Source organism: Carassius gibelio, chromosome B20 (genome assembly GCF_023724105.1).
Source record: "Carassius gibelio isolate Cgi1373 ecotype wild population from Czech Republic chromosome B20, carGib1.2-hapl.c, whole genome shotgun sequence".
NCBI lineage: Eukaryota > Metazoa > Chordata > Actinopteri > Cypriniformes > Cyprinidae > Carassius > Carassius gibelio.
This window is the reverse complement of record NC_068415.1, coordinates 1236930-1253530: the sequence shown is the minus strand read 5'-3', so window position 1 is coordinate 1253530 and position 16601 is coordinate 1236930. Positions and strand designations below refer to the sequence as shown.

General features: G+C 36.2%; 1 protein-coding gene across 2 annotated transcripts in view; it reads left to right on the top strand.

Annotated features, from left to right (window-relative positions):
• LOC127984000 (MAM domain-containing glycosylphosphatidylinositol anchor protein 2-like) overlaps positions 1-16601 on the top strand; it is an 82870-nt gene that overhangs the window by 12658 nt on the left and 53611 nt on the right. For both annotated transcript variants that reach the window (XM_052586449.1, XM_052586448.1), the window contains exon 2: positions 14683-14822. In XM_052586449.1, the coding sequence (XP_052442409.1) occupies positions 14683-14822 (140 nt within the window). The remainder of the gene's footprint in view (positions 1-14682; positions 14823-16601) is intronic.

Sequence of the window (16601 nt, the reverse complement as noted above, 5' to 3'; positions counted from 1 at the left end):
ATTTAGTTTTATTTAAAATAATAATAATAATAAAGCCTTTAAATATTATGCAGTATTATCACTAAATATCATTAATGGATAATGGTTAATTAAAAGACTCCAAAATGAATAACTTCCTGATGGAAAATTAATTGACAAAATTTACTGGCCACAGTTTCTGCATCGCAGAATGCATTCAATACGATACGATATTAAACAATACACTACGATGCAATGTGAAGCAATTTTATTTTGTTTTAAAAAAGTACATCAAATAACAATAACATATAATCCAGTAATGCCTGATATACATGACACAAGGAATTCCAGAGTTGCACGCTCAATTCCCAGTTTATGCATAAATGCAAATTATTTTAACCATAGATTAAGTTCCAAACAGTGTTTCATTTACTGGATGAAGTCCATTATAACAGTCGTTTGGCACTATGCAAGTATTAATCTACATTTATGCATTGGGCACACACTCTCACCTAAAGCATCTTAAAGTGCTCTCAGGCATCAGTTTACTGCTCTTTTCAACATTTGAAGGGATATTTAACATTTTGAGAAAACCAAACAATTGCTGGTCCCCTTTGACTTCCATAATACATAGTTTTCATAGAAGTCAGAAAGCACCAGCAACGGTTCAGTTATCAACATTGTGCAAAATATCTTCACATTCAACAGAAGAAAGAATCTCATGCTGGTTTAGATCGACATGAGGATGAGTCAACGATGACAGAATTCATTTTGGGGTGTACTGTCCCTTTAAGAACATGATAACGATAGCTTTAGTTTTAAAAACCGTCCTAAATACAGAAGAATAGCAGAGTGCACACCAAGAAGAACGATATCATTAAAATCACATAAAGAATGATGCAAACTCTGACAGCCAATCAGAATCAATGCTTTAGATTGATTAAAATCAGTGGTGTAGCCAGAAAAGAGACTCTGGGTGTGCATATGAAAATCTGGGTGTGCCACATTTATTGTCAGATTACTGTGCAAAATTATGGGATAGTATTTTTGTCACACTGCTTCCGTCCAACCATACTCCTAGTGTTCATTTGCAGGTCGTGTCAAAATGTAGTTAATTGTTAAATGTAATAATTTTATTCCAAATACGATAATTTTGAACTTTAGCTATTTCATTTTGTTTATTTTTCATTACAATTTATTCACTTTAAATTAATTATAATATATAATTATAGGATTAAAATGAATTGTAGTTGCTCAATATAGATCTTATATTTGCGCGCGTGCCTAGGCGCAGGTTTGCGCGCGTCGGATGAGCGCATGCACAAATCTGCGCGCGTGAACTCGCTGCCTCTGGCTCTTAAATGTTTAAACTGACAAAGCTTAAATGAGTTTAGTTTAAACACAGATATCAGCACCCAGATGATGACGGAATAAATTACTGCTCATATACAGCATTCGTGTTGAACAAGAGTGAATGATTTGTCCAGGGTTTTTTTTTCTTTTTCTCATGTTTTTGTAATGTCTGGGAAGCCATTTATAGCAGGCCATATTACAGATGATATTACAGATGCTTTGTCAGATTTGTGTGTGGTGAACCGAATGGTTTGGGGTTTTTTCAGCGAACCGTGCCATCCCTATTACCTCAATAATCAATCACTTACAGGCCTAAAACAATCATGCCCGAGCAGACGGATATTAGTACATCTCATCACGCCGGCACCCGCGTCTAAATCAGTTGTATGGTCTGGTTTTCAGTCTAAAACAGTTGTGTCAAGTATAACTGTCTCTTCTGTTTCTGGAGGTGCGCGCGCATTCAGCGGAGGCTCGCACCTCCCAACTCGCACAGGAGGCTCGCACCTTTTTTTCTCAGATTTTGAAAAATCTTTGCGATCTACTTAAAATGCTTCCAAGATCGACTTGTCGACCGCGATCGACGGGTTGGTGACTCCAGATATAGCGACCAACTTTTTTTGAGCAAGCATTGATTATGCGTGACACAGTCTCAATTTGTGGGACGCATGTATTGATGTATTGGGCTTCAAACGCTGTGCGCGCACGCGCTACGCGGGACGGGTGGTCACCCTACCAGGCACACCCCTCTAGAGTGTGTCCACCTTTGTGTGTGGGTCCATGTACATCCTAAATCGACAGGTAAAAAAAAAAAAGCCTCAAGTCCAAATATTCATTTATCACCAATTAACTGTTTGACAAACACTTCCTGCTTTGATGTCCAGATCTGAATTTAAAAAAATCTCAAACATGCTCCGAAGTGCCGATCTGAATCAACCGAGTGGCGAACAGGCTCCGAAGTCCCGATCTGAATCAACCGAGTCGCGAACAGGCTCCGAAGTCCCGATCTGAATCAACCGAGTCGCGAACAGACTCCGAAGTGCCGATCTGAATCAACCGAGTCGCGAACAGGCTCCGAAGTGCCGATCTGAATCAACCGAGTCGCGAACAGACTCCGAAGTGCCGATCTGAATCAACCGAGTCGCGAACAGGCTCCGAAGTGCCGATCTGAATCAACCGAGTCGCGAACAGGCTCTGAAGTCCCGATCTGAATCAACCGAGTCGCGAACAGGCTCCGAAGTGCCGATCTGAATCAACCGAGTGGCGAACAGGCTCCGAAGTCCCGATCTGAATCAACCGAGTCGCGAACAGGCTCCGAAGTGCCGATCTGAATCAACCGAGTCGCGAACATGCTCCGAAGTCCCGATCTGAATCAACCGAGTCGCGAACAGACTCCGAAGTGCCGATCTGAATCAACCGAGTTTTGAACAAAAAATATATATATATTCTAAGTAAACAACAATAGCCCAAGTTTAGTAAACATTTTTTATTGAGACTATAAAAAATAATTCTGCATCTATTTTTAGGTGTGTCAGCTGCCCTGTGGGTGGCACAGGCACACCCTGGCACACCCGTGGCTACGCCACTGATTCAAATAGAAAACAGCTTTTTTACATTACAAAATTATTTCACAATTTGTACCGTATTTTTTATCAAATAAATGCAGCCTTATTGAGAAAAATAGACTTATTTCAGAAACATAAAATATCTCAGTGACACCAGTCTTTTGAATGTAAATTATTCTATGAAAAAATTCAGATACATCATTGCAGTTGATAACTATATACTGCTTAACATTCAGTGTTTAGGATGGTGACTTCATCCAAAATCACTTGCTAATTTGTAAAGTGTTTGACATAATCCGGTATACTCTTTCCCCTAAACAAAATAAAATTATTCAACATAAACTGTAAATAAATAAATAAATATCTCACAATTAATAATAAGCACTTCTCCTCAGCCAAACAACATCAGATCTTCACGACCAATCCAAAGTGATTTCAGGATCTCTTCATGCTTCATAACAGCTTTAAACTGCAGAAACAGTCAAATAGTCTTTCTGACACATTTACACGCGTGACATTTGAGACGCAAACACATGAAGTGTGTCTCTGAGGATGTCACCAGCGCACACAAGGACTCGCCGCTGGATTTAATCACATACTGTAAACCCACAGACAAATGACCTCACTCGTAAAACACACTAATGACTTCACGAGGGGAAGGTTCACTGGTCGCACTCCTTCGGGACTGTGGATTACAGATGTTAGAGGTCACATGACCTCAGTGACATCATCACCACAAGGTGAAGAAAACATCTGCCCCATCTGGATCAGCGTTATAAGAGATAAACTGGATTTAAGATTTACTTTCTTCACTTGCTAGTAAATTTCAAACATTATTACAATGTAATGGCAGGTACTGTAGAAAGACTTATTCTTCAAAACTGTATTTTCAGCATCATTCCTCCAGTCTTCAGTGTCACATGATCTTCAGAAATCATGATACTATCTTATTGCTTAAATTAAATTAAGTTTGTAATAAAATGTTTTATGTAACATTGCATTACTTTTTATATTTGTATTTAATATAGTTAATATTTATTTATTTATTAACCCCTTAACTGTCACCCCGTCCCGAATATGGAACGCCTAAATTTACTTCACTATATTACAATTAAATCTAATCAAATAAATGACAAACTATATATCGTTGGAAAGGTCTAAGACTCGCGAATATATATTTTACCAATGTTTTTTTGTTAAAAATTATGCAGGAAAAGTAATAGATTAATTCATGACAAGAGTGCACCCTCAAAAATCTACATTATAACAGGAGTTTTGACCTTTGTTTTTTTAAAAAAAAGACTTCTTCGTTGCCTTTTTCTCTGTCACAATTTAGAAATCATCAGAAATTATATATAGACTGAAAACTTAAAATCTCAAAATACATCCTTTAAAACCCATTTTAAAATCAGACATTGCATTACCACGTAAAAGGTACATCTGTAACGAGGAGTCAGAGGCATTCGGATCCATGTGCAGAACTTTATTCAAAGAATGGTCAGACAGGCAGAAATCAGGAACGGCGTCAGGTATGTTAGGGGTAACCAGAATCAAAAACAGAACCAAGCAGAGATCGGGGCAGGCAGCAGAGAATCAGAGTCGAAATACACAATCCAAGATCAGACACGGGAAGAACAAACACAAGGGAAAACTCTCGGAAATGCTAGACAGGCTAAACAAGACTTGGCAGTGAGTGAGCGTGATTGTGCTGCTTTTATGTGTGTGTAAATGAGGTGCAGGTGTGGCAAGGAAATTGGCTGATAAATGAGGTGCAGGTGTGGCAAGGTGATTGTGATGCAGTGTCTCATGGGAGATGTAGTTTGGGTGTGGTGCAACAGTATGAGAGGTTCTAGTGTCGAAGTGACATCTGGTGGTTGATGGGTGGAATGGTCCTGAGTGGAGTGCCCTCTACTGAAGTTCATGGGCACTCCATCTAATGATCGTGACAACATCAATATCAGGTTACCAAATGTTTTCAGTCATGAATTATAAAAATTTAGGTTTGTATCATGCACATTCAAGTCTATCTTCAAAAATGTGAGTGACAGATAATTATTGATTAATTGCTTGATTTAGGATAGTTGCCCTGAAGTTGGTCATACGATCTGATAGATGATTATTGAACGATCGTGTTAATAAGAGTTTCACAGAAGCATGCAAAGAGCTCTAATTAGAGAGGCATGAAGTGTTTGGCCTGCGTTTAACCTTCAACATTCCCAGTGTTCGGCGTCACAAAGCGTTACGCTCATTCGTATGAATAATTGTTGCCAAATCCTCAGATAACGGAGGATCACTGGGAATCGTTAGTGGCTGTTTGGTTTGTGTCAGCACTGATTAAACTCATAATTAAAACTGTTATTAAGAGTAGTGAAGTGTCCTGAAGCTACTCTTCTCTCACAGGGACAGAATATGTGTTAGTCACCATCACTGATTATAGCATTTGATCTGTCAGTTTTCAGTTTAAATTGTTAAAGTTTTAGTAAATTTGTGAGTTTTTTCTGTATAGATCTCATTCACATTTCTTTCCGTTTAAATTGATTTTATTACTTAAAGTTAATGTAAATTAAAATGTGGATGTATGACCGCAGGCACAAAAACTTTCAGTTTTAGTGAACTCTGATGGAAAACTGTTAAAGGATATTAATGTAACATTTTGTAACACAGGCTAAATGTAACAAATAATGACAAAGCAATGGCAAGTAACACATTGAATGAAACATTAATTTAAAGATTTTTTTTTTTTTTGGTAAAACATATAGCAGTAACCTGCATTAACATCTTAGAAAAATCATATTTCACAGTGTAGAAGTTTAAATATTCTCACTATACTTTAAATGGAACAAAGTTGCCTTATTTTGCAAACATCATCTAACGTTCCACGAGTTATGCATTCTGTTCCAAACTCGTTCAACAAAGAAAAACACAGTAAAGGCAGGTGTATGGACTCTGAAAGGCTCTCGGTGTAGTTTTCACTGTAGTGACAGATGATGTACAGTCTATGGCTGCTGATTTCAGCTGAAGTTCTCTCGGTTCGGACGCAGAAGAAGCATTAGCGCTCTGTTCACGCCGACAGGGATCTACAGATGTAATTTAAAGTCAGATGTACAGTAATAAATCACCCGAGAGGTTTTGATACATCGACCTGCAGTGAGTCCAGAGAGAATCACGTCCAGCACTGAATCATCCTGACAAACACACGCTTCACCTGCGCTCACACAGCTTCTGTTTTCTGAAATCACTCTCAAATCTTTTCTTTTCTTCCAGTAATACTGTTTACTAAGCTTGTTGAATGATTCTCTTACTTAGTGCTTCTGTCTTATTTTCTATTGTAAATATCTGCAAGTTCTTGAATCATGAAACATTTGCTGTACAAGTAAATTGACTTAAGATAAAAATGATCTGACGTTGAACAAAGATAATACAATATTTGTCTGAGATGCAACTATGTGAAAATCTGGAATCTGAGGGAGCAAAAAAATCTAAATATTGAGAAAATCATCTTTAGAGTTGTTCAAATGAAGTTCTTAGTGATGCATATTACTAATCAAACATGAAGATTTTATATATTTATGGTAGGAAAATTACTAAATAACTCAACACATCTCATTTTGGTGTCAGTTTATTAATTTAAAATAATATTGTTTATAGTCGTTTTTATTTATATGCAAGATAACAATTCATATTTCTAACTAAAAATGACTGTTATTTGCATTTCAACTCACATTAATTCTACTTGCATTCAGATTTAAATTGCAATTGTGCATGCTGTACGTTTCCTCAGTTCAGTTCAGATGGAGGACTTATTTTCTTCAGTTGATTTCATTCATTAATCAATGGTTTGCTGGATTTTTAATATCTCAGACCGGCTTCAGACACGTTTGGTTTTGACCATCAGATGTGTGAATGAAGGAGGTCTGAGGTGTTTCATTAGCTGTGTGTCCTCCAGCGGTTATTATGCTCAAACCTGATCGTCCCAGAGCAATTACACACATTTGCGAGAATGTAATTACTCCTCCATAGATGTAATTATGCAGTCGCACCTTTCCCATGGTGCTCTTGGCTCGTTTCGTAGCATCTCTGTCCTAAACAAACGCTGAAGAGCTGCAGCCGGTTTATCTGCTGCTCTAGTGCATCATGTGCTTTAATCTGTTCCTTCTGATCAGTCTTCATCAGTTTGAAGACCTCTTGTGATTAATCCTGACTTTTAGGGCTTTAGCTGATGAAGACGAGCTGCTGTTGTGCTCCGAGGGCCAGAGAGGATGATGGGATATCGCTTAAAGAGTCTGAATGAACAGTAAAATGCTGTTAATGGGAAGACTAATAAAAAAAATAGTTAGTTAGATATAGCCACATTGTTACATGAAAAAAAAGATTTAAACTGGATTGAAAACCTGATTTGAGGGAGTTTTAGTGGGTTGAGTTTGAAATATTCACCAAGCTTTGATGACTGATAGTTCAAGAAATTCCAACACAGTAAAAAGTTCATTATTAATTATTATGCGCCTCTCATTTGCACAGTTGGTGGTTTTTTCAGCGATGTTTGACTGTCCTCCGTCTGGCTCTGATTTACAGCCGTTTGGGATTCACTCTCCTGTATCTCTCTGTCTTCTTGGAGGAGCTGTGGACTAACTGGATTATTCCAGGATAGATGGCTGAGGCTGATGGGAGAATATATTCCCTGAGGAAGTGTTGCTGCTCAGGAGGCTGGATGTTGGTTTGTTAGGGAGCTAAACGAGTCAGTAATAAGTATGACAATTGTAGGCAGGTATGGTACAAAAAGCAGTTATGTATGTACAGGTATATTATGTGCAAAAAATGTAAGTGTACGCTAAGTATGTGTGTTAGATAAATAAGTGTATGTGTATATAAATATAAAGTGTAGTGTGTTCGCCATTATTATCAGCTGTTCATAAGATGGATTGCCTGAGGGAAGAAACTGGTCCTGTGTCTGGTCGTTCTAGTGCTCAGTGCTCTGTAGCGTCGACCAGATGGCAACAGTTCAGAGAGGGAGTGTGCTGGATGTGAGGGGTCCAGAGTGATTTTGACAGCCCTTCTGCTCACTCTGGATGAGTACAGTTCTTGAATAGATGGGAGGGTTGAACCGATGATTCTCTCAGCAGTCCGGACTACCCTCTGTAGTCTTCTGAGGTCAGATTTAGAAGCTGAGCTGAACCAGACAGTTACAGTTATGAGGGTTTGTGCATGTGTTTTGCTGGTTTATGTGGGTTTATGTGGGTGTTGTGCTGGTTTGTGCTGGTTTGTGTGGGTTTATGCATGTGTTTTGCTGGTTTATGCTGGTTTATGTGGGTTTGTGTGGGTTTATGCATGTGTTTTGCTGGTTTATGTGGGTTTATGTGGGTGTTGTGCTGGTTTATGCTGGTTTGTGTGGGTTTATGCATGTGTTTTGCTGGTTTATGCTGGTTTATGTGGGTTTGTGTTGGTTTCTGCATGTGTTTTGCTGGTTTATGTGGGTTTATGTGGGTGTTGTGCTGGTTTATGCTGGTTTGTGTGGGTTTATGCATGTGTTTTGCTGGTTTATGCTGGTTTATGTGGGTTTGTGTGGGTTTATGCATGTGTTTTGCTGGTTTATGTGGGTTTATGTGGGTGTTGTGCTGGTTTATGCTGGTTTGTGTGGGTTTATGCATGTGTTTTGCTGGTTTATGCTGGTTTATGTGGGTTTGTGTTGGTTTCTGCATGTGTTTTGCTGGTTTATTTTGGTTTATGTGGGTTTTGTTCTGGTTTGTGCTGGTTTGTGTGGGTTTATGCACGTGTTTTGCTGGTTTATGTGGGTGTTGTTCTGTTTTATGCTGGTTTGTGTGAGTTTATGCATGTGTTTTGCAGGTTCATGTGAGTTTATGTGGGTGTTGTGCTGGTTTTTGCTGGTTTATGTGGGTTTGTGTGGGTGTTGTGCTGGTTTTTGCTGGTTTATGTGGGTTTGTGTGGGTGTTGTGCTGGTTTATGCTGGTTTGTGTAGGTTTATGGGGAAGTCGTGGCCTAGTTGTTACAGAGTTGGAAAGGTTGTGAGTTCGAGTCTTGGGCCGGCAGGAATTGTAGGTGGGAGAAGTGAATGTACAGCACTCTGTCCACAATCAATAACACGACTGAGGTTGGGTTAGATGCACTGCACACATTCAGAGTATGGGTCACAACACTTGGCTGTATGTCACGTCACTTTCACTTTTTTATGTTTTATTCTGGTTTGTGTTGGTTTACATGTGTGTTGTGTTTGTGTGAGTTTATGTGTGTTTTGTGGTTTATGTGTGTGTTGTGATGTTTTATGCTAGTTTTTGTGCGTTTATTTTTGGTTTGTGCTGGTTTGTGTGGGTTTATGCTTTCTGTGCATCTGCAGATACGGATAAGAGCTGTACTGGCCGATCTGAGCTCATAACTCTCTGGTCTGTTAGCATCCAGCGAAATAATGAAGTGCTGGAGAGCTGGATTCAGACTGGGAAGAGAACGTGTTTCCGCTGAAGACAAACGTCTCTGTCTCTGTCTGACTGACTGAGTGCCATTCTTATCATCCGGTCCAGCGACTGACGCTGTGATGACCGGTCAATGATCTACAACCTTAGAACAGGCCTGATCCAAAACAAAACACCAAGATGCTTCACTTTATGTGTCGTTTCATTATTTTCAGGATTCACAGATGAATAGAAAGTTCAAAAGGACAGCATTTATTCGAAATAGAAATCTTTGTAACATTATAAAAATCTTTACTGTCACTTTTGATACATTTTATGAATCCTTGATGAATAAATCAGTTCATAACGTATTCATTTCCTTAAATAAAATGTACTTTACTATTTCTATGAGGCAGATTTTAAAACAGTCTCTGACTCGTTGATCTGTTTCTGGCTGGGAATCAGTTAGGATTCAATAAGCTGTATTTTAATTCTGCATGTTTGCTGGCGTTCAGTGAGCGCAGATGAATATTCTTCATCTATAGGTCACAGCCTAATATATGCTGAGAGATAAATTCATTTGAAAATCCAAAAATTCAATTACCAGTGACCTTTTCTGAGTAACTGGAGCTGCGTGCAACAAAACAATACCATGTCCACGTCTTGTTCTCTTTACTTTCCCTCCGTGTTCCTGCCTAAATGTCAACCAGCCGTAAACAACTGAACGTCTTTTATAAATCAAAGTCTATAATATGAGATGTGTTGATCTTCTGCTTTCAGACAAAGGAGAAATAAAATAAAATAAAATAATGAAAAAATAGTGTATAAAATAAATGCTAAAAATCCAAACCAGCCATAAAGAATTAAAAGTATTTTTATAAATCAAAGTCTATAATAGGAGATCTGTTATTCTTCTGTGTCCAGACAAACAGATCTAAAATAAAATGTTTAAATATAAAATTAAAAATAACATAAAATAAAATAAATGCTTAAATGGCAACCACCCAAAAACAAATGAAAGTCTTTTTTTAATAAATATTTTCATTTTAGACAGCTGATTTAATAAATAAATAAATAAGATTAAATAAATAAAATAAAATAAAATAAAATAATGAAACAAAAAAATAAATAAATCCATAAGTAAATGGAAGTTGTTTTATTAAGCAGAGTCTGTAATAGGAGATCTGTTATTTCTCCTGAGCTCTGTTTATTGTGTAGTTTGTGATTTCAGTCTCGTCCGAATCCTGTGAGAATCAAAGAATTGACAAAGCATCTAAAGTTGTGCGTTCGACCGTCCGATAGCAACACATTTAATGTCTTTATAATGCGACACCCAGAGGAAAACATCGCTGTGAACGAAGTGAACGCAGGACTGTAACAAAAGATGGGAAAATTGTAATCTCCTAAAAGAGACAGCAGATAATTAAAATGCAAATTGAAAGTATTGCTTTAAATGTACAGAAACAGAAGATCAGCTATACATACCTGTACATGCATACAGTTTTTTTCTGTTTCTGGACATGTACATTACTCATTTCTGTGGAATAAACAAACAGAACGTGGTCTGAAGCGTCTGACTTTCATAGATATTTCCCATCATTCTCCTGTAATCTCCTCTATAACCTATTTATTCATTATTGTGAGATTCAAACCAACATTTTCATCAAGGACAGAAACCACTGAGAGGCAGTATGTAAATACCCTAGAATCACAGGGATTATGGATTTATTACGAAATAAATACATACATAAATAATCCATCAATCAATCAATCAATCAATCAATCAGATATTTTTGCTTTTAATAAGCAAAACTAAGAAAGAATTTATATATATATATATATATATATATATATATATATATATATATATATACAGAAAACAGTAAGTGTATACACACACACACACACACACACACACACAGAGAGAGAGATATACAGTAAAAATTAAATATGAAATTAAATCAAATTAATAAATCAAATGCAAATACAATAAATCCAGTAAATCCATCACAGGAATAATAAAGTTATTTAGTTGCAATAAAATGAAAGGGGAAAAAAAGATGAAAAATACATAAAATAAAATGAAATTCAAATGCAGAGACAGGTGTGTGCTGTGTGTGAGCGCAGATTTACAATATAGACTCACATATGTTATTAACGTTTGAGCTGTTTTCTCTCTCGCTTTGGTTTGTTAGTGATGTGACTGACGTGTTGTGATCTCTGCTCAGTTTGCAGTCGCTAATGTTTCTGCTTATGGTGATTTTATGAGGCCTTTTCACAAAGTGCCGCTGTGAAACTGCAGAATAAACATCTGAATTTGTCCCGATTCAAAATACATTTTAGGATTGGCTCACAACTTGAGACTCTTGGATCAGGTTTCTTGGAGATTTTTGCAGGGTAAATATTTAAACAAACATGAGGCTTTTAAAGTTTAATCATGTGAGAGAAAGATCAGAAGTGTAAACGCTCAGAGAAGCAAAGCAAACATCTGTGTCCCATGTGAATGAGACACAAGATGAAACGCACTCAGTCAACACGTGTTCCTGCTCTGATTCAGTCATAGTTATCTAAAGCAAAACTTGTTTGTCTTCATAAGATTTCTTTGCTATGGTAAATTATTTTAATATTAATTGTAAGCTAGAACATTTTTGGTGCCATTTGGAGATGATTTATCCTCCCCTTTTACAATCAAATGGGGTGTTCCACAGGGCTCACTGCTGGGTCCAGTTTTGTTTTTAAACTTTAATCTATCTATCTATCTATCTATCTATCTATCTATCTATCTATCTATCTATCTATCTATCTATCTATCTATCTATCTATCTATCTATCTATCTATCTATCTATCTATCTATCTATCTATCTATCTATCTATCTATCTATCTATCTATCTATCTATCCACACAACCCTTTATAGGTCAAGCAGTTTGGAGGATGGATGGGTTTTTTTCATCAAAATGTTTACCAATATTAATTGTTGTCTTTTAAGTATTAGTTAACAACAACAGCACTGGTTCCGTTTCTGTTGTGTGTAAAGCTGCTGAGCACAGCATATATTTGTCACAGATAGTATCATTGTGTTGTTGTTGTTAATGATCTGGCAGGTTGGCTGTTGTTGTTGTTGTTTTGTTTTTTTTTAATGTCAGTAATCGTGTCGTTGTCTACCGGAGTACAGCACCTCTCATCCACATAATGAATTTCTCTTGACTTTGCTTTGTCGAACACAAATGTGTTCTAAAAATAACACATTAAGCCCTCGGGATGACTGACTGTTGCCACGTTTGTGTTTCCCAGTGAATTTCTGGATAAATTATCCTCCTGTTTCTGCTTGAAATGTAAATGAGCGCATTGATGCATGTGCAAAAACATCAAACCTCAATTAGACTCTAAACGCATGAAAGGGAAGCAGCACCTTTCTGCTCTAATGACTTTTTTGCACTTTAAAGTAAACGGATCAAATGCGTTTCGAGGAGTATGTCCTCGAAGATGTGTGTGGCATCAAACACACGCGCTCTGTATGGTGTGATTTGTATGTAAACAGATCATGCCGGATGATTGATCAGAGGAGCAATTCACCTCGATATCTGTCGAGATTACTCAAGAAAGATCCATGTGGAATAGATTTCTGCATCCTACAGTGAACAAGCTGTTTGGAGAATGTGTGGATTATTTTATTTTATTTATTTTTTTTTTTATATGTTTTATTTTATAAATATTAGTTTTTTTATTTTTATACATTTAAAATATACAATATAAATTTGTATCTATTTTATTTAAAAATAAATAATATTTTAAACATGTTTTATTTTTATAAAATATAATTTACATTTTAAATGTTTTTAATAGTTTTTATTTTATATTTGTATAATCTTTTACATTTGTTATTTTAATGAATTTTTTCATATATTAATTTTATTTTAAAAATTAATTGCATTCATTTAATTTTAATGCTGAATATATTGGATGTAATTTTTTCCCCCTTTTTTATTTATAATTGTTATTATTATTACGATACTGTGTTTTTATTTATTTTTTAATATATTATTTATTTTATTATTTATATTTGATCCAAAATGGTCTTGATAGCTGCTGGGAGTGTAGGACAGATCTACTGGGTCCATTGGATCCCTCCTGCATCTTCTCTCACGCTTAGCATTATTGAACAGCTCTGATCTACACACACAGTCCATACTTCATTCTGACATCAGTTTACATGCAGTTACTTAAAAAGCTCTTGGGCGTAAAAGATGAATGATCTGAAGTGTCTGTTGGGTCAAAGGTGTTCAGGGTTCCTTGTGCTCTTGTCGTGCCTCAACAGCTCAACAGCGTGTCTGTTCTTTGACTTTATAAAACCTGAACACTGTTGAATTTGTAGTGCATTAATCCACCTGTTTTTGCAGTGATGTCGCTCTGCTCTTGTGGTGTTTATTTAATTACATTTTATTTTATTTAATGACCTTCTTTTCCCATGAGGTTCAAAGTGTGACATTTAATGTCACGTGTGTCGGCTGTGATGCAGAGACACTTTCAGGACACAAAACCAAACGCTGCTTTCTTCAGCATGAAAAACTAAATCCTGGAAACACGATCCTGTTGCTTTTGTAGAGAAAAGCAGCTGTGGTTAACAGAATTATGTAAAGTGTAAATTTATTTGCAGAACATGTTTTAAGTTTCAGCTTAAAATGTTCATTTTGTTTGGAAATTACATTTTAAACCAGTAAATTTAACAGCGTTTTTAAAAAAGGATTATTATAAATGTAACTGAAATGAAAAGCACAATAATAAAAAAAGTTAGTTGAAATAAAAAAAAAAAAACTTTAATTCAGCTACATTTCTTATATTCATTTAACTTAACAAATGCACTTTTTAATGCAAATTCAAAAATAATACAATTTTTATTATAGAATAAAATGTAAAGTTTAATATATAACAGTGCCCTTTTTCTCATGTATAGTAAGAAAACTTACCATTAACTGAATTTTTATAGTCTTGTACAGTACAGTACAGTAATTTTACAGATGTGCAGCTGATACACGAGCAGAAATGAAGCACAGCCACAAATCAGTGCACACACATGAAGAAGCTTTAACCATGTGAAGGAGATCATGAATCACTCTTTCTTGTATTCTGCATTAAATCATGGAGTCACACTCTAGTGTGCACGATCAGAGATTCTCTAGAGATTGTTAGATGTGAATATGTAGTCGTCATGTGATACAGAGTGAAGTGCACTTGATAGAGCTCAAAGCCAAAGGCAGCTGAGTCATTCCGCTCAAGGACGTCTGTGTTTATTTGATTAACAATATGAGGATTCGTGCTTCTGTGCTTCCGTGCAAAGCGATGAGATGGAGGAAGGGAGGATGTGTTTGACGCATGATTGTGACGCTCTCTGTCTGTTCTCTTCACAGCGCCTCCTACCGTCCGGATCGTGCACTCGGATAACGCGTGTAGCGTGGAGGAGGAGCGTTACTCTGAAAGGGTTTACACCATCCGAGAGGGAGAGACGCTTGAGCTCACCTGCCTGGTCACAGGACATCCTCGACCACAGGTGAGAAAGAAGAGCATTACTGACCAATCACATCCTGAACACATGGATGATCAAAACAATAGGGTTATCGGCCGATAATCGGTATGAACAGATAATCGGTATTATCTTGTTTGGCAGTCAGCAAAAGAAAAAAACTCATATGGGTTTTCAACAATGTGAGGATGAGTAAATTATGATGTTTTTGGGTGAACTGTCCCTTTAAGTCAGGGTTGCCAGGTCCACAATTTTACCCATCACAAAACATTATTTATAAAATGCTTCTCGTCCAATAATAGCTAAGATATTAGTGCTTTGTGACTTCTGATAAGAATCAAAACAAAGTCTCTTCCACTTTAATAGTTTAATAATTATTAATATTTACTATAATTGCTAATAATTACTTATTATTATTAATATTATTATTATTAATAACTAGTTTAAGAATAGTTTAATTGCAAGTTATAATGCAGAATAAACATGAATGGTCATCAGAAGATGTTGAAAGATACAAGTTGATAAAACAGCTTGTGATCAATATGTCATTTAACATTGCGTTTAAGCAATTCAGTATTCAGAATTTCTTAGCTAAATTAGCTAAACAAACACTGTTAATGATACATGTATGTTTAAAGAAATCTTGCATGAACACAAGTTTTTTATGAACTACCTTATGTGCAGTTGAGTTGAACATTATATCAATATTTATATATAACAGTTTGGTTTCTGTTGTTAATTTTAATATATAAGACTATAGAAATGTTTACAGCATTAGTTTGGAGAGATTTCTTTCTCCTTAAGAAAGCTAAACTGTTGTTATCGGTTGATGTTATTCTGGATAATCGGTTATCGGTATTATTTGTGAAGTTTTGTATCGGTGCCTCCCTAATAACCATCAATACTGAGACACTTTGTGCAGTGCTTCATGAGAACAACTAAAAGCACTTAGAAACTTGCATGCTTCTTCAGATGCGGATGATCGATTAATAAAACGTTTACTTGAGGCATTACTGCGTGAAAGTAGTCGTCTAGTTGGCGAGTCAGTTTTTACTTTGTGTAAATGTTGTGTTATGAGAAGAGCTCAATGAGACGTGATGCTGTTTGTGTTGTTGTCATGAACATGCAGGAACATTCATGGTCACCTGATTAGTTTGTTTGTTTAGTTGGCCATAATGTGTTTTGTGAACATAACCCATTCGGTTTTAGTCAGCACTTGTGTAATTGCAGATGTATTTGGCAAGGCCATTTTTACCTTGAATGTGTGAGGTTTCTGGTGTCAGTTGCTTCCAGATTTGTTAGCTGAACAAAAACAAGTCATTGTGCTGCTTGATTTTGCAAAATTGTGTAAGTTAGCGTGTTATTTTAAGGCAAGACACTACAGGTAAATAAGGTAAATAATAATAATACAAAAAAATATATACTTATCATCAGATGCATATTTTCCACAGTTCATTATTTTCAGTACATTAAGACAAACATTAAGACAAATGTTAAAAAGTTTTTATTTCCTGAAATCCTGTTTTCGTAATGCAAACGAGACATTATCTAAATATAAATGCATTAATTTGCATACATTTCTGAACCGAAATCTGAACATTGGTTCAAAATTCTTGATATATTTTGTTGATAAGGCTTTTCCAGAAGGGATTTGGGTTTCTTATCACTCCATAAATCAGAAAATACTGTCAACAGGCAGAAAAAACTCAGTACAGAAGGGAAAAAACTCATTTATTTTGTAGAACCAATAGTTTTACCGTTCACTACATTTTGTTACTCTTCTAATTATTCACCTAGCGGCAGCAC